The 25,687-nt window shown below is 41.6% G+C and overlaps 1 protein-coding gene across 2 annotated transcripts in view; it reads right to left on the bottom strand.

Moving 5' to 3' along the window:
* STX8 (syntaxin 8) overlaps positions 1 to 25,687 on the bottom strand; it is a 93,118-nt gene that overhangs the window by 14,544 nt on the left and 52,887 nt on the right. For both annotated transcript variants that reach the window (XM_044453780.1, XM_044453779.1), the window contains exon 7: positions 17,409 to 17,510. In XM_044453780.1, coding sequence (XP_044309715.1) covers positions 17,409 to 17,510 — 102 coding nt within the window. The remainder of the gene's footprint in view (positions 1 to 17,408; positions 17,511 to 25,687) is intronic.

Here is a 25,687-nt window from a genome sequence, read left to right as displayed (position 1 = left end):
TCAAAGTGTGGCAACATAACCTGTAACCTGCTACTGGACATCAATCCACCCTTAAACCATCACTGACCTAAATGCCTACAAATGATAAAGCAGTACAGTTAGAAGACATCTGGAGCAATTTTATTGGAATACATGTGATAGAAATGATACACCAAGTCAGGGGTTTTTTTTACATCATCCATTTAAGCTTGCAAATTTTATTTCAATTGCCTAACAGCTTGTAACAGCTGTTACGAGTCTACTGACAGAACTGCTTCACATTCACACCTGAGCAGAACGCCTTGCAATAATTTTCCTTAAATTGGTTTTAGGCTAGCTTAAGTAACTCAAACCAGTGCTAGCTATACATAGAGCAGTTCGGTGCAGGGTATACCAGCCTGCAGCATTCCTGGAAACTGAGATGCTTTGACTGCCTAATTTCTATGTGCCATTCTGAGATACCATGCAGATGCTTCACCATGATTATGTGCAGACTAGTAAGTACACTCAAGACAGAACCATTTCTTCAGCTGTTTTTCACATGACAAGGCAGAAATTGTGTTTGCACTCAGAACCCTGGAGATGGTATGTAGTGCCTTAAAAATCATTCTAAATTTTAACCAACAGTGGTATAAAAATATGGTATAGTACAATAGTTACCCCCATCACCCTAGTGCCTCTTCACAGAACTCTTTGCTGCCTAAACTGCACTGTTTCTTCTCCTTAAAGCTGCCCTATATTAGAATACTCATCATTATCCAAGGTCACAGCAACCTTTTATGGTTAGTATATTTATGGCTTATGTTAAAAAAAATTCTGAGAACTACTTTGTGCTCGATCATGAATTTCTATTTAGAGCTTGGCCTTAAATACGTCCACAGGATAACATATCTAACATAGCTGCTGCGCAAGAGAGCTTGTCCTATACTGGAAAAATAAAAGTATAAAGTATGGAGTATACAAAAACCTCACAGTGGCAGTCCATCACACACACACACCCCTTTCCAGGTTTGTGTGTTCACGACTCTTTGCTTTTATATATCTCAGTCAGCTACACACAGTGTCTTTAAAAGATATAAAGAAAAAATGTACTAAGAGCAAAGTACAGAGCAAACCTTGCTTGATAATACACTAGTGAATTCCAATGAACCCCTAAAATAAAAGCATAATGAACTATTCATTTGTGATTAATGTAGATCAACCTCAGATTGCTAAACCAAAAGAAATTTTGACTAAATAGGCAGTAAGCCCTAAATTTCTGTAAAGAGCATATTCAGAACTTTGTCATGGCAACGTATTTAGAAACTGTTCTCATGCCACGGAAGGTGGGCCACAAATATGAAAGGAGGGAGGCCTGTCATGACAGCAGACAACTGGTCCAGCGCTACACCCCTCTGAATAGTTCACCCTACACAAACCTTTGCCTCTTGTTCTTGCTGTTCTTTGCACCACCACTAATTAACTCAAACTGAGGCTTCTTCTGACTCTCAAGGTGTTTTCTGACAGTCAAGGGGTCAGCATGCTTCATTCTTGGCTTGCCAAGTGTTCACCAACTTACCCAACCTCCCTGTGCAACTTCCTCAGTAAATGTAACTCAAGTGGTCAAGGAAGCCTGCCCTTTGCATCTGTAAATGGGAACCCAAATCCAGGCCAAGAGCCTGGATCATGGATTTAAGTCATGTTTCTTAAAGTCAAGCTAAAGTCAGAGTAGTGAAGGAAAACAGTGAATATGAACAATAAAATGAACCGAACAGAACCAATAGCTAAACTGTTCGCATTTAGTCTTTCCAGTCTAAACTAGCCTTACATGAAACCAACAAAGGATCTTAAGTTAATCAAAGCTGGAAAAGGAGAACTCAAGATACACATTATGTTGTGATTTCTGCTATTTGAGTAGGGTGCTCCTGACTGACAGTCTCCAAGACAAGAGCAATCAAGTTTTACCTTAGGAAAGTAAAACCCTTTCCTACCAGGCTGCTTTGACCAAGTTTGCATATATCTGTGACAAAACGTGGGTCAAGAGGCCTATCAGGAGCACTGTACTTCTAATGCTTCTAATATAACTGGGGATGCTGTGCATGCCATGTATTTTTTTTTCTCATTTAGATAGCTTTGGATGCAGTTTCTTGTTAAAATCCTTCTATCCAGTATATTCTAAAATGTACTTTTAGAATGTATCTTCTGTGGCTTTAATCCAAAAGGACTTTAAAAATCATTAATGCAAGCATTTAAGTCTAAAATGGGAATACAAAATCTATGGTTTAAGCATCCATTTGACATCTAAAATATAATTCAAAATAAACCCCACACTGCATTATCTAGCCATGTGGTATATATGAAAGAAATTATAATAAATATCTCACTCTATAAATGTTGGTATCAACCAAGATCTGGCCTAGTCTTTGATGTGTGGGATCTTCTTTTCCGTCCATCCCTGGTGACTCAGCCCTTTCAGAGTCTTCTAGTCTTCTCCTAGAAGGCACCGTCATAGGCCTTTCATTCAAATCACAACTGAGGAGAAGTTTCAAAGAATCCACTCTCTATTTGCCAGTGGCTGTACTGGATTCATGAGACTTCAAAAAGCCACACTCCAGCAGAACTTCAATATACACAGCAATAATGCCTTTTCTCCATCTATCTTCTAGATCTTCTGCACCAAGAGAGCAGAAAAATAGGTGTCCAGTTACCACAGCTACAGAGAAAATTGGTCTTGCCAACTGCACTGCTGAAGAAGGCAAGATTTTTCCCTACTAACCCTGCTTCTATAAATAAAATAGTGTTTCAGCACAGCAATTCACTGAATGAAGGCTAATAAATCAGAAGTTATGATTTCCAGGTATGCTATAGCCCTAACATTCCTCAGTGAACAATGCCCTGAGAGAAAAAGTGATGTGAAGGGACCAGATCAGACACCCACGTCTCAGGTCTCCTTCCAAGGCATCGCCTAGAAAATGGTAAGTCAAGCCAAGGCTATTGCCACTCAGTATGCCAATGCTAAAGTTCTGCAAAAGCATCTGAGATACAAGGAAGGAAGTAAACAAAGGAAAAGGGGAAACATGCAACTCAGGAGTTGAGAAAATAAACCATGATTTAATTCTCTGCCAGATGAACCCTGGGTAGGGCAACAAACCAAGGGTTAATTTAACCATGGATTAGTGTTGTATGTGAGCCAGACCACTCTGTTTCAGCCTAGCTCACCTCAAAGGGCTATATTAAGGATGAAATACATAGAAGACTCATGTATCCTATCTGAAGTTCCTGGAAGAGGAACAGTGCAATAAATGGTATTGTAATGAACTGTGTATGTTCTATTGGACTTTGCCCTTGTAGGGAGCAGTAACAGTATGTATGTGTGCATCTGCATAGATATAGTTAGCTTACATGCATACAGAGCAGCTTTATGCTTAATGAGTTGAGGTCATTGCCACCTAAAAGCCACTCAGTTTGATGGTGGGCTGATAATTTTCTACAGCGGTTAAGCCAATGTTGGAGAAAACAGTGCTTTTCCATCAATATGCTCTGCTAGCAAGTCAACTGAAAAATGAGATGGTTTGACTTCATAAAGGAAGCCACAGCCATGAATTTAGAACAGCTGAGCAGGGCGGGCATGGACAGGGCATTCTGGACAGCTTTCATTCATGGGGTCCCCTAAGTTGGAGATGACTTGATAGCACATAACAGCAACAAGAAAGTCAACAGCAAATCCTAATGTGCCACGCTCTTCCCACAAATTCACTGGGCCTTAGAACATGGAAGACATGCTTCACCCAGACCAGATAACAATTATTAACATTTTGGCTCACAGCAAAGCCCATTACTGGACTTAAATGAAGAATGCTTTTCAAGCTCTCTTCCTCACTTAACCTACCATTGAACATGGGAAACCATCAGTTCAAGCTGCTACAATTACCTCTCGGCTTCCCTTCAAAGGCTCACAGAGACTAGAGCTACTTATCATGCAAACAGCCTATCAGCCTCATTCTCCTTGTGAGGCAATAGGAAGGGAAAACTACTGAGTTAAGTAGATTATTGGAGAAGGAGTCACACACAGCTGCCCTATGAGATGATTAGACCCTGGGAAATGCATACTCCAAATCCCTCCTCCAAATCCTGACAGTGAACATTCATGCACATTTGAATAATCTGCAATCAAGAACTTTTTCAGAAACTTTCAATATTCCTTTACCAAAGGAATGGCAGGTAGAAAGGAAAATAAGATGAATTTTGCAGTAAGAAAGTTTCAGCATTAGCCGCAGTATAATTACCAAGTTACTCTTCCTTAAGACACAACTGCTGCATCTTTTTCTAAACATATACATAGACATCAACAGAGTCACATGCAGTACATTTCCAGCATTTGAAAAAGAGAAGTCCTTTTGGTACATAAGCAGTGTGCATCTGTGGGCACCACAGAGTCCAGTATCCAGATGTTGTTGCAAACACTGGGCTTTTATTGGGTCACATAACTCAAGGGAGCAGTGTGCCTTCCCTATACAACTCCATCCCTTCAACAGAAGTCCACAGTTTGATGTGATTGCCACTACGGCTGGAATTAAGATTGGATGCTCCTAGGAAAGAGGCTTTTTAAAAAATAGTAGCACCTCTTCTGGGGAACTGTCTCCTGGGCCCTCATAAGATCTACATCTAAATATTACGAAATAGCGAACTGTGTCCCACCAGGGTCTTGGCTTGATTTCTCTTCTTTTCACATGTTCTAAATTTTTAAGGATTTTGCAATTCTGATTTCAAAAGTAGTTATATATTATAGTTTATATAACATATATAAGCTCCTAGAAGGCCGACGAGCAGGATAGAAGTTTAGAAGGGAATAAATACAATGCAAGAAGTTGCCATTGAGCATTTCTGCTCCCCATACTACCCCAAAAGTCTCGTGGGCAAATTCACAAATCTTAAAAGACATTTTCTGCTTTAATGAGGAAGCCAGCTGAAGAGGAAGTGGTGCAATAGAAACCTATGTGTGAATGTAAATCACTTTGCTAGATCATGCCCATTAAGGCGGGGGGGGGGGGGGCGAACAGCAATAATGGCTGTTTTGCAACAATACTCCAACTTAAGCTTACTGAGATTCTCCCCCATTGTCTGCCTGATTGTGTAGTTTCAGAATATGTCTGCCAAACTGAGGGAAGGGGATTCCCCACCGCTACCACTGTAGCCTACACACAGCTGCATGCTCACTAATGTGAATGAAATTTACCTGATGGGTTTCTTTATAAGTTCACACACACACAAAGGAAAAATGAGGCACATTATGTGAAAACCATCTGCAACTTGTGTGTTATTCTGTTGTACAGGAAGGGTTCAGTCTAAGCAAAACATGTTTATCCATGAGAAAACTGATAGGAGCGGAAAGTGTTGAGATAAAGACACTGTGAGGAAATCTAAACAACCAGTCCTAGGCATTGTTTTGTTTTGTTTTGTTTTTTTGCAAAGTTCTTCTTCTCCTCTCTCTTCAGCTATTGAGGAAATGTCCTGAAGTGAGTCCAGAAGGGCACGCTTGTCTGACCATACAACGAAAGATCTAGGAGTCTTAAAGAAGCAGATGGTAGAGTTTCACAGGGAGACTCCCTTGTGAAGCAAGACTCTCTAGGCCACAAGCCGTACTGTCTATAACATCTCAGGGATTTTGAATGAGCACCCATCCTTAGTTCAGGGCTGCCTCTATAAAGGTGGCTTTATATTTCAGGCAAATTTCAGGAGAGCCAGTGTGGTACAGTGGTTAAAAGCATGGGACTGGGACTCAGACGATCCAGGTTCTAGTCTCCGCTCAGCCATGGAGCCAACTGGGTGACTTTGGGCCAATCACAGACTCTCAGCCCAACCTACCTCACAGGGTTGTTGTTGTGGGGGATAAGGTGTGGGAGGAGAATGATGTAAGCTGCCTTGAGCCCTTTGTAGGAAAAAGGCAGGATGTAAATTGGTAGAGAGAGATATAAATAAATAAATAAATAAATAAATAAAATGGGAGCAGTCCGCTATTCACATTCAAATCATCTCTCTCTCTCTCTCTCTCACACACACACACAACATATTTGCTTCAGTGCTTCCAAGTAGTCTTCCTGTAAGTGGTCTTCTCCTGTACTCCTCTTGCATTCTTAGTAGAACATTGAGGGCAATGTTGAAGAATATTGTCCTCTACCCTGCTAGCCCCATTGGGCACCAGCCCCCATCGATTATCAAGGGACCATCTCTCTCCTAAACCAATTCTGGAAGCTCCATCAAAACATGACTCATTCTGGAAACATGACAGAAAATCCAGTCTCTGCATTCATCTCACAAACACTTCTCATTAAAAACAAGTGTTCATCCGTTTTTAAGGGTTTCCTTCTAACCCTGAGGTCTTCTGAAAACCCAGCAAATTACCATTCATGTACCTTCAATGTTATCACTGAGTGTACATATACTTTCCTCTTTTCTGTCTGCTCACATCTCAGCAAGGAGAACTAAGGGCAACTACAGCTCAGTGATAGTGTGAAAATTTAGAAAACATTCCCTCTAACTTTCTATTTTGAATATTACTGTGATATAGCAGAAATCCTCAATACAACACTTCTACTACATGCCTACTTTTTTCTTTTTATTAAAACAAGAAATATGTGTGGTGCAAGCCTCTCTTCGAGACCTAAATGAAGGAGACGGCAGCAAGACGCACCTTCCTTATTAAAGTCCTCCAAGTTTTTTATAAAATAGCACATGGGGGACATTAATATGGGAGGGGCTTCTTAAGCTAGCTGTGACCTAGCAATTGAGGGCTTTATAAATAACTGCTAGACCTATGAATGGTGATTAAAAAGAAATGCTGGAAATTCTAAGTGTTCTAGAAGACATACTGTACCAGAGATCATGCAAAGGCATTAGTGAGCAGTGTTTGGCATAAGCTTAGATTTCCTGAGATGCTCATAAGCAGCCAAAAACAGAGTTTATTACCAGCACTGCATGATTAGATTACTACAGCACAAATTATGACCTGTTCCTCTCTATTAAAGTCCTCACCATCCAGGAAGAGTTGCGTGTAAACTAAACTATCAGCTGAAAAAGCACCCTTAACTACCACAGTTACCTTGTAATCCCAGGAAACTTCCAGACTAGGTATCTTTGAAAAGTAAACAGGCATATGCATAAACTCCCAAGATGATGCATAAAGATGTCAGTAAAACATCACCAAAAAGCAACAACAGTTAATTCCTAAACTGAGATCACCCACCAAAAACAAATAAGGCTAAGGTGTAAAGCCAGAATGAAACTGATGCAGAAAAATATGTCTCATCCAGGAATGTATGGGGTTGGGTAGCAACCATTCTCCATCACACCAAGAGTGGTTACATTCCCATAGTCATGGTCATGGTCAGCCCTAATTTGTTCCAAGTTATCTGTTGACTAATTGGTTGTTCAGCAGAGGCCTCAGTACCCACTTCATGTTCACACCCCATATTCTTAAATTGCCTGTTCAGGCCGCCTCTTCATGCATCCCTTTGACTTCTCTCCCCCAATATTAACCATGAAGTCTGACGCACTAAGAAACCAAATACAGCCACCTCCCATACACAGATGAGCAGCTAGGACTTCAATTATAACTTGACACTGTAACCAGGGGGGTAGGCCTTGGCTACACACTGGAGGCTCCACCCATGCTGTATACAAAGCCTAGCTCATTCATGGGCTTGCTGAAAAGCTTTGGTCAACTCTCTCTCTCTCTCTCTCTCTCTGTGCCAGGTTTCCTCAACTAAACAGGAACAACAGATTTTGTTATGATTATGTGTTGAAAAAGAAAGCCATTATTAAAATGTCAGTAAAGTTTAAACTTTACTGATTGCTACACAAATGAATGCCTGGGTATGAAATCAAGGTATTTCCCCACTCACAGAAATGGACCCAGAGTGTTGACTCCTTGAAGGAAAGTGTTTGCCCTTTGTGGTTTACCCTCTGACCCAAAATAATCAGCCTGTGGAAAGTGTTACAAAACCTTTCCTACCTCCCACTGGCTTTTTGTTTACACATATACACACACAAACATAAAGGTTGGTTATTCCCCAGTTTCAAAGAAAGACTCCCTTCTGATTCCTCTCGCTTTCTCTTGGGGATGTGGGCTCACTTCTCTAAACAAGAGGATGACCTCCAGCAACACGGGGCCTGCACTTGCTACTGTCTTCAGTTTGGCAACCCATTACAAAGGCAGGAGGCCTACATATACAATTTTGGGTCCAAGGCCCTATTCACAAAACAGGCTCCCCAACAGACAAAGCCCGCAAGATTCTTAATTAAGTCGGAGTGAAAGACAGCCGAACTGCATCCCACTCACATCTTCAGAGTACCTTCATTCTGGACTTCAAACATGCCCATAACACTGCCTATCAAGGATGCTTGGCATTCACAGCCAGCAACAACAATTTTTTCTCTTTTAAAAATATAGAAAGCCTAGCCTTCAGCAGTGCCTCTTCAGCCTGCTCTCATTTTGTTTCTGATTTTAGACATGTCTCTGGTTTGTAATACAGGAAACAAAGGGACTTCTTGTGTGTTAGAAACCTTCCAGAGGATCTGCATTTCATTCCTCCCTCTCCAGGCAGTGTCTGGAGAGCTCTTTAGCCCATCTCGTCTCATTAACATTTCCATGAGGGATCAAAGAATATATTAAAAAATATCTAAGTATTAACTACAATTCTTGCTTGGGAAGCAGAATGCATAGATACATTAAAGAAACCTGCCCAAATTCCTTTCCCTGACCCATTACTTTATTAGATAATTGTCTCTTCATAAAACAGCTTTTCTTTCCATTGAACTGCCTTTCTACAAATCCTGTGAAAATCTTGATAAATACATTCCATTGAACACCCCCTCCCCAAAACCAGCAAACAATTTCTGTTTTCCAAGCTTTGCTGTGATAATGTGCCTTGCAAACAGAAACCAATTATTCCCTGGCAGTAAGTCACCAGCAGTATGAATTGCTGTAATTTTGCCCCTTTTAGCAGCTGCTGAGGGTGGGCTGAGAGGTGGCCGTGGTAATGAAGCAAAGATGAATACTAAAGAAGCACTGAGGCATGGTATCCTGTGGAGCAGCAGTGTTTAATTTTTCTTAAAGTACTTTCTTGCTCCAGGAAGCAAATCAATGAGATTTGCGTGTCAGGAATGGAGCTTTCTACTGTATATTTGCATTCACCATCCCAAACAGAATACGAATTTCTATGCACCTGACTAGCTTGTAAAAAACTTTCACCTTATGTTTTTAAAGTGCTAACACACCCCTCCTCCTTCCTCTCTGTAATTCTTTGCTTTCTCATCAGAAATGCCCAGCAACAACCACCAGACAAAGACACTGCAAACAAAGTGTATGGGAAAAAAAAGCGAGGGGGGAAAAATTAGAGAAAACAAAACAAAAAGACGTGCAGAGGAATTCCTTTTTCACTGATCTGTGGAATACATTAATATCCTATACTGTTGGCACAGACTCGAATGCTCAGACGGGTGACAATACAAGCAATGACTCTGAGTCTGGGATCTTCAAATAAACCTCCCCTGCTGTCATGGCCACCGGGAAAGAGACCGAGGGCAATATTAGCTGACCTTCATTTCGTTATTTCACCAGACCTAACTGCTGGACCTTTGTTTGCCTGTTACTAGGAGTTCTTCTTTCAAAAATGTCAGCATTTCCTAGACAAAAGAAGAGCCAGTTTATTAGGTAAATAAACTCATCCTAAAGTAGTCTCTCCTACTTTATAATGAAAATCCGTGAAGTGCAGAGACAAGAAGCAAATCTTGCCTCAACATGTAGAAAGAAAAAGGCAGCACTGAAGCATATTTGAAAACAAACCTGTGAATAAGCAAGTGATATATCAGCCATCAAGGAATGAGATCAGTCACAGTACAGCCTTCAAAAGGTAACTGTGACAAACCTGCAGGTTCTCATGCAGCTCAACAGTGCCTCCTAGAGCATCCGATAAGTTGGCACCATACTAGGATCCCTGAAGAAGCTTATCTTCCTCACTACATACAGAAACATAGAACACAGAAACACATCCAAGTTCCTTTTCTATAATAGGATAACTTGTTCAAACTGACTCGAAACATATGTCTTTTGAGACATATGTTTAGGTCATTAGTAAGGAGGACACAGCCACTAAATAATTTTCTGATTTGCTAGCTAAAGCACTTCCAGAAATGGAAGGTACTGTATGATGGGACTATGCAATCAGTTTCTGCTGAGGGGCTGACTTTTACTGAATTCAGATAGCCGTAAGAGTTCAGTCATGCCTCATGAGCCTTCCATAAACCATCTAACCAAGGTGTTCTTTCTCTCTAAGACCATTCTCTCTACAATGAACTCTGCATATGCTCTGGAACCAAAGACTTTTGGTTCAAGTAAGTAGCATGGAACTAGCCAAGTTAGATGGACCTTTTGATTAACTGAGTATGTGTGTGTTGGGGGTGCGGGTTGTCTTCCCTTCCACCCCATCTCCTTGCACATGTGGCAATTTGAGAAACAACTGTGAGCACCAGCATAAAATGCCTATCAGTGGATTACTACTTTGGGATCTGTCTGTTCCATTTATGGATCTTAAGCTGTGCCTTATTCAGTAAAACTCTCTGTTGTATGTCTATTAGACATCAAACTATCTCTTTAATAAGCAAATGTACTGCACTGCTAGCAGTTACTTAAATTAGACAACTGCTAGTTTCTGTTAAAATATTGACAATGGGAAGAAGTTTTTACACAGCTCCATTTTACTTAATAGTCTTTAATATTCACTGGTGTATGTTCTAAATTTACCTGCTGAATGAAAATTAACAAATAGGTTATATGGATTTACTATGCCCTTTTGACAGCTAAATGACTTACATTAAAACTGAAAGGATAAACATTCAGCTATAATGCAATGGACTCAGAACCTTACAATGCTTTCAGTATGTGAATGGGTGGCATGTAGATGCTGACTTCAAATTAATACTTATCTGGATATTTGGTCCACTTTTGCAGAAGCCTATGCATGATTACTAGAAAGGTTTGTGCATTTCGTACAAATCCATCCTTAGTGAACCAGAATAAGCCACTTTTAACTACAGTCTTTATTATGTTAAAATTGCCCAGCTAGGCTGGGTTTGTGATTAAAAAGGAGTGCATTGTCTTTAACAAAAGACACTAGCAGAGTCAGAATACCGGCTATTAGGGAAATGTGGCTTAAGGTTAAGAAGCTGGCTCCAAACTGAATCCCTCTCCTCTCTTCCCAATGAAAAGGCACTTGATCCATTCTCAGGGTGTTCCTGCTGCTTGTGGGCCATTGGTCCGCTCACTTGATTTGATGCCTGTTGATGGGACTAATTATGTTACATCTGCCCCCATCTAACTTGTTCAGTCAAGTTTCTTACTGAACTAGATGCGGCTTGGTTCTCACCAGTTTCTTGCTGGGCCTAGGGGCTTGGCATTTCAGCTAAGAATTCTGATCCCAACTCCTCTTCCAGCTCTGGTTTAAATTCTGAAATAGCCATCTTGGAACGTGGCATTTTGGGAGAAGGTGGATCTAGTCCCTACACTGGAGCAGCACAAGCACCACACTGAGGACCTTTTTGCAGGCGCAACTGGAGGTGCTCACAGTGGTTCCCTCATGCCCTGTGTTGAAAACCCCTGCTGTAAAGCCACACAGTGTGAACCATTACTTACGGACTTGTGAATGATTATGATCAGCAATGCAATAAGCACACATCTTTTAAACATATGTTCCTTATTTTGAAATACAATTGCCCTATGGAAATAGATAACACATATTTACAGGATTACTTGAATTTGAAATTCTGAGTTTACAAGATTGTGCAGTTATCTTTGTTTGGTGGAAACTGATGGGCCTTCCAATTTGTCATCTTAATAAAGTTAAGTAAAAGTAAGATATGCAATCAACAAAACACTACCATCAGCAGCAGCAAAGCAATAAAAGCAAACATAAAACATTATAACTCCAAATGCTTTTCCCACATCTGCCTTTTCGTTTCTTTGATAAATGGCTAAAGACAGAGCCACAAATCATATCTCTGCCACAGTCAGATATGAAATAGTAGCTCTGAGCAGTGTGAGTCCCTCCATTCCTCCACACAGCCACAGGGCAACAGAACTGTCTTTTCTGAAGTTCTGTTGCCCTGGTCCTGATGACTCTGTTGCTCTTTTTTTGCCTTGTCTCCGGCCACCCATGTCCTGACCACAGATCCTGACAGTGATTCAAGCATCAGAAGAGTCAATAACCTCCTTACTGTACTTCCCAAATGAGGTGCAAGCAATCAGGATGAGCCTCAGCTGGAACATCCCTTGTTATTTCCAATATTGGATTAGAGTTAATAGAGGGATCCCCCTGCCCCCCCCCCATTATTTCTAGCTAGAGACAAGATATTCTAATCCCAAGACTAGAGGTGAGGCCTGGGAGGGATGGAGAGGTCCCTGGGAAGACACCCAATTCTCCACAGGCCAGACTGGGCAGCTATGCTGGCTAGATGTGGCCTCTGGGCCAGAGGTTATCCTCCCCTGTTCTACAGTATGAAACAAACCTTTTCCACAAATCACAGACTGCAGAGACCCCCAGTTTAAATTATTTTTCTGCAGTTTTCTCACAGTTGAAAAATCACAAAAAACTGGTTAATGTGTCATCAGGCACTTGTGAGGAGAGCCCAGTTCAGATGTGTCTGCTTGAAAGAGTGGGGAGGTTTGTGCTGTTCTTCCCTATGCTACTTTAGTGCCATCTCAAGCTAAACATTTTTAACTGAGGATGAGCCAACTGGGATTCCCAGCTTCATTTCTGATATGAAAGCAAAAAAAAGGGGGGGGCACAGAGGGAGGGGAAGAGTTTTACCACTTTTAAGCAGAAGGTGTAGCAAAAACAACTCACATCTTGTAAAAAGTTAGAATAAATTATTAGAGGTATTTAGGGCAAATGCAGAAATGACAGGAAAGTAAGCATAAATGCTTTTCATGCAGAAAAGGTTTATATTCAAATGTGCAAGGAGAATGAACTGTGCCTGTGCTATATAACTCCATTATGAAATGAATGAGAGGTATGAATGCTTGTACTCTTTATGTTGATGCTGAAAAGGGGTGGTTCTTTATGTCAGATACTTTGGAAGAACCACCTGTCCAGTAAGAGGCAAGAAACAGAGAACAAGAAAGAGGGAAGGGAGATTCTCTCACACCTCCTTCATGGCCTAAGTGTTTCAATGATCAAGGTGTATCAATGAGGCTAGCTTTGAGAACAATGATGTAACTTGATGCTGACTATTAGCCACCTTCACATACCTTTACATATTTTCCTTTTTTCTGACTGCTTCAGTGGTATAAACTTAACTATTATCATCAGAGTACACTACCAGGTATGTCATATAAGTTGTTTCATCGGTATATAGGCAAGAAATCCTAAAGCAATCTCCCCCAACCTGGTGTCCTCTGTATATTTTGGGTTACTGCTAGCTGTACAGGCAAGGACTGATGGGTGTTTAAGTCACTGGAGGCACTAGGTTGTAGAAGGCTATCCCAAAGGATCTACATGAGCATCTCCCATTTTTGAATAGCATACTGTAGAGTCTCAACCGTGGCAGTTCATGTGCGTCTTCAGACCACCCTACACTGGAAAGATTCTATTTGTTTCCATTGTCCTTCAGTTCAGTACACTTTCTTTAGGCTGTCCAACTTCTATTTACAAAATGCCCATCTTTCTAGCAAAGGAAATGAAGGGAACATAATCAAGCAGAAAGGAGTCAGGGTCACACATAATTTCAATTTAACTCCCACAAACTCTCTCATGACAAACTTCAGCACAATTTTAAGGGTTGGTTTTTTTTTTAACCAAAGTTTCAACAAGCACCCAAACCCCCCTGCCCCAACCCTATAGACCACAATAGAAAATAATGGGCAGGCACCAAAATTTGATTATTGCATTTCAGCACTGTTTCCAGAAATATCATGCCGTGATTTAACTCCTTGACATGTATCCTTGGAAACCAAACTCTAAGCAGCTGCCCTTGGATATGTCACACAAGGCCAGGTTTTCCTTCTTTGTATTCAAATATAACTAATTACTTGGCCTTTGAAATGATAGATGGTCGTGGGGACTTGCTGCAGTCCTTCCATGGCAGAGCCAGACTGCAGGGGATAGCAATAGCTGTGCCAAATCCCCCACGAGGTGAGGGCAGGCACTGGCGAGGCTCTGTTTGAACAGCTGCATATGCAAATGTAATTAAATAGGTGTTGCTGGCCTTTTCTGCTCACCCGATCCCCCCTAAACACACTATCCTCCCCCTTACCCATTTCCTATTTTTTAAAAAAAGTCTTTTCTCACTAGGTGTGTCAAATTTGTAGATCTTAAATAAAGAATAAAATAGAGGATATGATTAGGGTCTATATATACTCTTAATCAGCAGATTCAAATTCTGTACCAGAACAACCCCATTCTGGCTATATCACTCTAAATTTTAGACTTCTGCTCTTAGAAGCAGATGAGAAAATACTGAGCTGGGGCTGCCTCTCTGGTTGGGTTGGGCTTTGTAATGATTTTCCTGTCAAGACTATTTATGTCTGAATACGTCCACCATGGGTCTCTGCCAAGTGACAAAAAGTTCTCCTGCGATTAGAGCCTGGGGACAGAATTCCAGAGATACAGGTTTCTTGATAGCTCTGCCAGAGTCTGTTTGGGTGACCTTGGCACATCAAGTAACATTCCCTTTTTTCTATCAGGAAAAGAGAATGGCAGAAGGAGAAAGGCTACTCATGGTGCTAGGGCAGGAGTGAGCTTATTAGTATTTGTGATGCTCCTGACAGCCAATTGTAAGAAAGAAATGGCATTGCCCTGCACATATTTGCTGCCCCTTAGGGTCTTGCAGTCTGCGAATCACAGCACACTGGGCCAAATTGTCTGAACTACAAAAGTTATTAACATGCCACAAGGTTGCAGGCCTCAAAAAGCACAAACAGTTTGACAAGATGAAGAGATGATACATTAGTGCAGAAGTCCTGGTTTCCAAAATATGGCAGTGCAGCAGTGAAAGTGCCTTGCCAAAAGTCTTTCAGGTTAACAACAGATGACATTAATTGCACATATAAACTTAATCAATAGGCAAGGGTGGTTTTTTCCTGTATTATGCAAATAACAGCTGGGGAAAACCCTGAGCGGCCCCAGGACTTTGGTGTATGGGGAAGGAAATATAACTATCTTCACTTGCTACGTTCCTGACAAAAATTCCCTCTCTTGAAGCTGCTACATGCATTTCAAGGTAGGCTCCTTCGGCACCAAAATGTAACAAAAACAATGCATATTAATTGCATTCACAAAATAATGTTATGCTTAAATTGGCTTCCAGTTCCATTTGTACCGAAGTAATCAAAACACCTCCTTATTCTCACTAGGGGAAACTATTACACCTGTGCATCCTTTCCCAATCCTTATATCATGGTTTATAAGGATCAAGTGGTACCCCATTAACAGGCAAACTGCCACACAATATATTCAAGAATAACTTTATGGAACAAGATGAGCCCATACCATAAGCAATGCAAAAACCATGGAAAGTTATCCTGAATATCCAGACAGCAAGACACAGGGAACATGAAAAGAGGCAAAAGGGGGAAAAACTGGAACAGCTCATAAACCAAGAAAGAAGTTATTTTGGGAAGGCCATCTTTTGGTTCAGAACCAAGGCAATTGTCTGTGCAGTTTTTGGAAGGAACACTGGCATAATCTTCTGGCAAACAACTCACAGGAAAGATTGACTTCATGTCACACTATGCTAAGCTCTCCACTGTACTAAAAATAAAATGGAGATTTGCTCATCAAAGCATATACAGCCCATTTTAGAGGAACAAACCCAAGGATGTGCAGTCCTGAATTTAATCAGCCCAATTAATCTTCTGGGAAAATTGTCACGCAACATGAGAAATTCACCAGTGTAGTGGATAAGGCAAGATCCTGTGCACACCGTTACTTTCTAGAGATAGAAAGATCTTTTAGAATAAAATCTGGATTAAATAGATCTGTTGTAAACCTTTGACAAAAACAGAAGATTTGGAGAACAACTGAACAATTAACATTACTGTAACAGGTGAAGCCTGTGTTAAAGCAACAAAAATAGAAGATAAGGCTTCTGTTTTCTATCAAAGACCATGTTAAAAGTGAAGCAATATCTCCTCCGATTCCCCAGTGGTGATTCCTAGGGCTATTGGGCTGTAATGCCACCTTGTGGAACAGGAAAAAAAATAATTTTGACACAACTGTATGTTCATCATTAATATAAGAATTGGAGTTAGAGTAAAAAGCAAGCAAGATGGACAATGTGGCCTTGAATAAGATTTGTAAATCTTGGTGGGATCTTTGTTATTATGCTCTAGCATAGTTAGAAGGGAAGATCCAGCTCAGATACTCTCCCAGACCTCAAAGGAACCTTGAAGGCCTCCCTCCACAGCTCTTGACTCTACAGTGTAATAGCTGTGACATTGGAAAAGATAAACAGGAGGTGAATTGGGGGTGAGGAATACATGAGCAGACTGGGGTTCCCAGATACCCACTCCCTGAAATCAATGGAACTTGATAAAGAGCTTTAACTAAGTGGCAGGGCACATATTTTTTTATTTAGAAGGTCCTAGGTTCAAAACATGGCACCTGCAGGAAAGGCACTGCCAGTTAACGATACTGGTCCAGATGGACCAGTAGTATGATGCATTATAGGAGAGCTTCCTATGTACACCTGGTGTGTATGATTTCTCTCCCACTGCAACCAACAGAAGGAAAGGAGATTTTAAAAATAGAGAGGAAGGAACAAAAATAAATATATTTCTTCCACCATGCCACCCTTCTGCCCTGAGGAGGGTGGGCTGCTTTGGATCCCTCTGGATCTTCCCTGCCCACTGCCCACCACAGTAGGATAGTTCTGCCCTTCTAGGAATATTCAATAAGATTTCAATAGCAAGATAAGATTGCACGCCAATTTGCAGTTAACCAGTCTCATATATGGAAATGGTGTCCTACTCTTATCACCTCTCAGGAAGGAAGGAAGGATGGATGGAAGGAAGGACGGAAGGACGGACAGACGAAATGGTTTACATGGCTTAAGAAACTTTGCCTTGTATGTCACTATAGAAGGCATAACAGTAAAAACACCAATTGCAGCACAGGTGGCCTCTACCTAAGTGTGATTGTAAACAACTTCCTCCTTCTGTATAAGGATGCTATTTTATTTTTGTCTCGCATGTCTACCTCGTTTCTCTCCTCACCTCCCTCTCAAAAGCAACAGTTGCTTCCAATAATCTAATTGCTATGCAGTAAACTATTACTAGCAGTCAGCAAAACAGTAAGTTAAAGGGCGAGCTTGGTGGTTAAAAATGCATTTGACTGATTCACAAAGAGTACACATGCTAAAGCAAAAATAGTAGATTTAAAATTCAAGCTGTATCTTACCACAAGAAGTTGACTTTTTTTCCACCGTCATCACATGCCTGGTTTGGCTGCGGACCTTGTTGTCAGTATTTTCTACCAAATTGGCAAGATCATCAATGATCTCTAAGGAAAGGAACACAATATAGTATTAATTTCTAGTCTTCCCATCATCACCTCTAAACAAATGCGATGTTAGCATTTTACGGAACCATTTCAGTGTATATTTCCAAGCCCAATTCAAGATGCCAGTTTTGACCTGTAAAGTCTCACATAAATCCCACAGTTAGGTTAGATACCTAGGAGGATTATTCTAGAGGGGGTAAACGCCATGTGGAAATCCCCAGGAAGCAATGTACAGGCAAACTTCTGTGAGTGCTGCACACGCCTACCATAGTAAAGCATGTTAGAACTGGTGTTGCGTCAGGATGAGCGTAAGGCCTCCTAAGGCAATTTACTGGACAGGCTCTGTGAAGAGCCATGCCGGGTGCTCCCTTGTTGCACCTTTGCTGCCGCAAAGCAGTGGCTGGTATGGCTCTGTAAAGAGGCTGCCAACCGAGGCCTTGTTCAGAATAAGCGCAGGGTAGGTGGTGGTTCCAGTGGCAGTAGTGAGTCACAACGGCTGCTAATGACCCGTGAGGCTCTCTGCAATGCCTGCCCACGCTAAGCCTCACTTGGAGAACATATCAGATGGCAGCACCGGGCCAGCCAGCAGCAGACGCTTGGGAGCTGCCGCCCTTCCTAATCTGGGGGGGAGGTTTCATCTTGCTTCATGAAAGCGCCAGTCATGAGCCGCTTGGACCAAATGTAGCATGTTAACTCACACTAACAATGAATGGCTTGGGGGTGGGGTGGGGTGGGGTGGGGTGGGAAGACTCAAATGAGAAAGAACACAGTTTGAACATTACCCTGTTTAAGTGGCTTACCTATAGAATATGTCTATTATGTTTGTACTTTAACTCCCTTCAGTATTTCACATTTCAGTGAGAACTAGGACAACATGATCGTTAGCAAGTGCTAACCACGCTGATCATATTACTCCAGCATTAAAACAGCTTCATTAATTACCTGTTTCTAGACAAAATTCATGGTGCGGCTAGGGACATGAACTAATTGCAAAATCAGTTCTTGAGTACTGTAGCTCAAAATGCACCATCCATATACAAATGGGAGGGATCAACAGACTTACATAAAACCTAAAATTTCCACCACTGTAAAATGGCTTTAGGAAGGAGAATCCCTAAGGGTGATCTCTACCAAGATCTCTGCAGGAAAGGGCTGAGAATATGAACAGTGGGGAAATCAGCAAATTGGGGGTAGGTGCATTCAACCGTGACAGAGTTAGTGAATGTGGCCCAGTAATGACTGAGCATGCACAGCAAGTCAGAGAATATGGGCCAAATGCTGGAGGTCAGGGGAGCAATGGAATGGAGTGCCATAAAGGCAACCATAAGTGGCTGGCTAAACAACATGGGTCCAAAGTACTACAGTACCTATGCATTTTTTCCACCAACAATGTGCTGTTGCTGTTTTTGCATCCATTAAATACTTCATGTAAATGTACTTGTTCATTTTAAATTATATAAAAGCACAGAAAGAAAGACTAGGGTTTGGCTTAATCCTGTGTTTATGCTATATTGAAAGAAAAGCTTTGACTCACTGTGTTTAATATTGAAGTGTTTAAAGACTATCCTGGCTATGATATCATAACATGTCTCCTAAAGGATATATGCTTTTTTGTTCTAGTTCCACATACTCTGGCCAGAATCCAAACAGTTTCCCCCAACTGTTTGAAAGCTTCCATTAATGAGCTGGGAAGAGGGCAATCTTTACCAATTCCCATTCCTCCCTGTGCCTCCACCCAAGCTACTCTGGACAGTTAGGAGACATAGAAACATAGAAACAGAGCGAGTCAGAAGGGGCCTTCCGGGCCATCTAGTCTGACCCCTGGCTCCAGCCGGCTCCGCTCACGACATACCCACCATGTGCATGTCCAGCCTATCCTTGAACACCTTCACCGATGGGACCTCAACGACCTCTCATGGAAGCCCATTCCACACCCTTGGGGTCATAAGTGTCAGGAAATGCTTCCTGGCATCTAAATGGAACCTTGGCTCCCTGAGACTGAGAGGGCTACAGGAAGCTGGTGGAATTGCTGAAAATTTCTACCTCTGCATTCTCCACCATCTCCCACCAAAGGATTCTGGGCCAAAGAGTGGGGGAAGAATCTACCGAAGACCCTAAACAGCAGCTGTCAATTGATCAGGACTATGCTCACTCAGAATAATACAGCCCCTTACATAATGATCAATTTTCATCATAGATTTTGCAGGGATGCAACTGAATAAATGAAGGATACAAATTAGTGAGGGGCAAGCTACCAAAATCTGGCTACAATTTCAACATGGCTGTCTTCTAGTTACAGGTCTCTAGTCTCACTCTGAAAAAAAATTGATCAGTATCTTGGTAAATTCATTCTCCACATATACAGTGACAGGGGTAAGACCAACTGGCAGATGATAGGTTATGAAGTCATTTACACCAAAAAGCTTATAGCACAAAGTTCTCTCATCTCACGCATTGATGAACAATCAAAATGAATGACTTTCACATGGTACACTGCCACATTAAAATTCTTTTTTAATGGACTACAGACTTTGTATTTTGTGAATTCAGTTTCTGGAACACTAAACTGGAAATTGTTTCCAGAAAGAAGTATCAAGTAATGTAGAAATATTCATTCCCAATTCAACTATATTTGCATTGCAACACTTAATACAAAGGCTGTTCAAGTACAGGGGAATTTAGTTGAGCAGCTGTGTTATTTGCAAGGCCTTACTGCCTGAGAAATGCATTTCTTCCATTGCCTCTTTTTAAATGTGCTAAATCTTAAATTCTTAGAATATACCAGAATTATGTAGTTCCAACATTCACCTGGCCAGTACACTATACTGTGCAAAGTCACTTTCAGTATTGCAACAGCTGCAGTATGTATGACGTCATGCTTCAATATAAGTAAACCTCTCAGGCCCAGTGAATACAGAGCACCCTTAAACTGTTGTGTGGGCAGAAAGATCAGCATCTACTCAGAGATAGCTAGATGATCTGCAAGGATTTCTGCCTTCTAATCCTTTAGCAATAGAAACGTTTCCCCTCAACCCCAAAATTAGGCTGTTGGAATCCCTGATTGAACAAGTCAAAGGCAAGTGTATACTGGGGCATATAGCTCATATGTATATTAGTCCCCTTTCTGCATATAACTCTACCAGTCCCAAGGTGGTGGCTCCACTCACCCACCCAGCGTAGGTCCCACTGTAAATGTATGTATCATCTTGGAATATTGCTAACAAGGGAATGCCTCAAGCAAAATCTTGACTTCAGATTTAGTATGAACATCACTGACACTCATACATTCACAGAAATAATATTTATAGGGATAGTCCACATTTGAAATGTCAGCTTCTCAGCTCTGAAAGCTAGCTGAGACACATGCAGTTTAGAAGGCTAAGAGCATTCAATCTGAGTCACCCTTTTACCAGAATCGAAAATTCACTGGAGAACCTTAGCGAATCTGGTATTCTCTGCCTGAGTCCCATCATCTGTAATTCAGGAGGGATATCAGTGGTCTACCTTACAGGGGTATTGGGCAGACTACCAAGATTATATGAAGTGCATTGAATTGTTCTGTGTAAATGCTAGGAATCACTGCTCTCTCTTACCCATATGTACTGCTTGCTCATTTGATTTTGTATGTGTGAAAAACCAAATCTAGTCCAATTTTTCAGACTCTTTTTTGCTTCATGACTTCTGCTTGGAAAGCAACAACTGGGTGGGGCATTTACAAACTCCAACATGAAGCATTCTAAAGCCAGGACAAAGTATTCATGGGCAGCTGCTAGAGGAAGGCTCTTATTAATGGCAAGGGGCCATTGTGGTTTCCAGGTAAATCAAGTCTGGAAGTCCCTAATCTTTATGAGTTTGAAATATGTGGTCTATGTGAGGCACCAATCAGGAGATGAGAACATTACAAAATGTTAATAAAGAAAATAAACAGGCTTCCCTTCCATCACTCTTCTTTAGAAATGAATTCACTGGGAAAGAATTTGGAGATTGGGATGGGGGGAACATGGGTACAGAGGAAAGAGAACTCTGTGAAACTCAGGGCAGATGGGCAATGAGCAAGGAGAACAGAAAGCTGGTCAGCTTAAGAAAAACAAGATTTTCATTCTGCAGGAAATAAAGTGCACTGCCTTGCCTCCCCCACAGAAGGAAGAAACAGATTTATTTGCTTCGCTGTTTTGTAACACCCTGTCTTGATTCAGAGTTTCTGCCTATGCATTACTCAGGTGTTAGAGCAGTGTTAAATATCTGAACCACACACAATGTCCCAATAGCTGTGGAAAACCTACAGCACTCAAAAGGAAAGCAGGCTGCTTGCCACAGAACTCACCCCCCCACTCCACCTTTAGACTAACTGGTTTTCTGATCTATTTAAAAGATGTTAAAACATTTTTTATCTGGCAGGCACCCTTGAAGAACAGGCCTTACCGCTCCTGCTCTGTGGATAGGCCAAGCATAAATTGCAGTTACAAAATACAACCTCGTGAAAAAAGAAATTCACAGGAGGGCTGGCTCCTGCTTTGAGAAGGCCCTGAGATAAGTGGCCTCCATGGCCCCTTTCCTGTGTTTATAACAGTGGAATTACCTGGCAGCAGTGCTAGCTAACTAGGATAGTCAAATCTTCTTTCATCACAGGCAGCGCAATATTTCTAGGGCTGCCAATGATGGTGTATATTTTTGATATATCTAGCACCACACATACAGGAGATGAGGTAGCTGGTGAGTGGCCTCTCTCCCTCCCCCTAAAAGCTTGTTAAGCACAAGGCAAGCTGCTGCTCCTGCTCTTGGCTCTCCAGTGCTGATTCCATGAATGGAAAGCTCTGCTGACTCACTGGTGCTAATACCATGAACAGAACCTCAAATGCCCCTGGGAAACAATGGATGAATAGGGTAATTAAGTGGAAATAAATTAACCAAAGAACTGCACTGGGTGATACGGGGAGGGGATCACATTTGAAACTGACATTTACTTTGGATGATTTGGATGGGAAATTACGTAGCTTGCCTTCTCTGAAATTTAGATTACACCATTTCTAGACCTGCAAATATACATATAAATCAGCACATGCAAATTTTATCTAAAACATGCCATCTTTTGCCTTCTTTCTCACTGAGCATATCTTCTTCTTCTGGAGATACATGAGTGCCATAAAGCCAGAAAAAGATCCATTCTTTTCTTTGTGCAACCAGCTGCCCATGGGAAACCCAGAAGTAAGACATGAATGCTTCTTGCCTTCATGTCTCTCCCATCTATTCCCCCCCACCCCCACTGGTATGCATAAGCATACTCTCTGATACTGGAGATGGCATATAGCCATTAATTGCTGCTGATAGCCCTGTCCTCTGTCAGAAACCCCGTCTGGCCTGCTCTGTTAGCCAGAACCAGAGCAACCACAATGATAGTTGCAGGACATATGTCCCAGGCCTTGCTGCAGTTCAGTCCAGTGCCGAACACAAGCTGGGAGTCCTGGGGAAGAGTTGTATAAGAGCAAGCTCTTCCCGCCAAAACTGGCCTCAGGAATGCAGGTCTTCCTGTAGTGCCTGCTCCTGCTGTATCCCCTGCCTCAGCAGCACAGGTTCACTTGTCTGCTGCAGTTCAGCTCCTATATCTTGCCCAACCCTTGCTCCACCTGGTTCCTGTAGTCTCCTGCCCTGTTATTCTATCCAAGGTATGAATACCTCTGTTTGTCCTCCTGGTCCTCAACCCTTGGCTTGTTCCTAACCACATACTTGTCCTGCACTCATCATTCTTCTGGTTCCTGACCTTGGTCTGTACCAGGGCTATGATTTGGACTTTCCATTAAACCCTCCCTTTGGACTCGGTCTTTCCTGAAGTTCTGTTGCCCTAGTTCTGCTGCCTCTTTTGCTCTCATCTTGTCTCTGGCTGCCCACATCCTGGTCCCCATCCCAAACTCTGACATTCTCCAAAGATTTGTCATTCCCTTTCAAAACCATCCAGATTGGTGCCTATCATGACATCTTATGAAAGCGAATTCATGTGCTATATGAAGAACTCATGACTTGCCCATCAATCAGCTTCATGGGATGAGTCTGGCTTCCAGTATTATGACAGGGAGAAAAATGTCTTTTTATCTACTTTTTTCCACACTAAGAGGTTTACTCTTGCATTCCTCTATCCTGTCCCACCTTACTCACCATTTTTCTAAGTTGAACAGATGCAGAAGTGGAAACCTTTCCTCAAAGAGAAATTGCTTGAACATTTTGATCATCTTACTTGCTACTTTCTCAACCCTTCTATATCCTTTTAAGGTGTGGTGACCAGAACTGTACACAGTATTCCAAGATTTGCATAAGAACAATATGATTTGCGTAAGAACAGTATGACTGGCAAATCTCTTTTCTATTCCTTCCCCATTCCTTCAAAGCAGTGAAAAAGGCAAATGTTCACTGCATTACATTTCATCAAGATGACCACCACAACCCCAGTCTTTCCATCAATTCACTATTAGCTGAGGTTCCATTGATGTATACTTGAAGTTGGAACTCTTTTGCCTCAGTGTGCATCACACTTTACATTTGATTACACTCAATTTCATGTGCCATTCTGAAGCCCATTCTTCCAGACTGGAAACATGGTATTTTAAACACCTTAAATAATTTGGTATCATCAGCAAACTTGGTCATTTCACTGCTCACTATTAAAAGAACAGCTGAAAACACTGGTCCCAAAACAGATCCCTGTGGGACCCCAATGTTTACATCTTCCCGAGAACATCCATTCAGGCAAAGGTACCTGCCCTACATTTTCTGCAATGAAGATAGATGAAAATAATTCATTCAGCTTCCCCAAAACCTTCTTATGCTCCTTCAGTGTTCTTTTAATTCCTTTATTGCCCAATGGTCCAGCTGCCTCCCTAGCAGATCTCCTGTTTCTGATATATTTAAAGAATTCTTCAGTGTTGGCCTTGATGTTGTTAGCAACATGCTCCTCCAAATGCTTTTTTGCATCTCATTATCTGCTTGAATCTCTTTTGTGCAAGTTTGTGTGGACTACAAGGCAGCACTTTACATTTCCCAGAGTGATACACTGTGAGCAATTTAAGACGTCAGCCCTGCTGAGTCCTGCATTCCCAGCAGCTGCCCTGAGGGTGCCAGTGCTGGTGCCAGTCCACTGGTATCTGTCCTTAGCCATTGACCCCCATGTTCAAATTATAAGCAACACACCAAATTCTATGCTATCCAAGCACTATATGGCTTGGGTATCTAAAGGACTGCCTTCTTTCATAAGACTGACTATGCCACAGAGGCTCTCCTACACATCCTTGAACTGGGATGCAATGGAGAACCCCTCTGTGGCCGTGCCATGACTCTGCAAGTGCCTGATTAGGGGGAAGCAACTCACCCCTTCTCTTATGAATTTCATTAGCTATGTGAAAACCTCTCCTTTTTTGGCAGGCATTTCTGTGTTGAATTAATTTGAATCTCTCCAGCAGTTAAATTGTTAGTTATAACCGATAGCATATAACTAGCACCTTTTCCTGGAAGAATGGCATGTGTTAGCCCCTTTCCACCGTAACCTTTCATACTAACCCTCAATCTCTTCCAGACTTTAGCAGATTCTTCAGAGCAGATCTAGGAAACACTGCAGGGGGGATGAGGAGTTCCACTGCATGACCAGAAGTCTACCTGTCCAATACTGGGTATCATGCAAAGTGTTTGGGCTTGTTTTTGTTTTTTGTGACTCTTTAGTTTACTTATTGGGCCAATGTATCACAGCAGCAAGCTGTAGGTTATTTATTTGCAAGGATAAGGTTAGGGTTGTACTTACTGTAAACAACCTCCAATAAATAGAATTAGAGCTTGTCAACATGACATGTAAACCCAGACCTGCCCCACTGATTGTGTGAACTGCCCCATTGTATTGAAATGCAGGATAGAAATGTTTGCAATGATTAAAAATAATAAATAATTCATGTGATTATTAACTAGGGAGTTATCTCAACTAAAATAATTATTTATTATAGCCATATGCTGTCTTACAGTTTACATAATCCACCTTGTTCTCTCAATGTTATCTTCTCAACCACCCTGTGAGGTGCATGAGGCTGAGAGTTAGTGACTGGCCCGAAGTTACACAATGAGCTTTGTGGCCAAGTAGGGACCAGTTCCCAGCCCAACATTCTAACCACTCTAGCACACTGGCATTCAAAGTAAGATTATTC

This window comes from Varanus komodoensis, unplaced genomic scaffold (assembly GCF_004798865.1).
Source record: "Varanus komodoensis strain SLA01 unplaced genomic scaffold, ASM479886v1 scaffold7_1, whole genome shotgun sequence".
NCBI classification, from domain to species: domain Eukaryota; kingdom Metazoa; phylum Chordata; class Lepidosauria; order Squamata; family Varanidae; genus Varanus; species Varanus komodoensis.
Note: the sequence above shows the minus strand (reverse complement) of the source record. Positions and strands in the feature narration are given on the sequence as shown.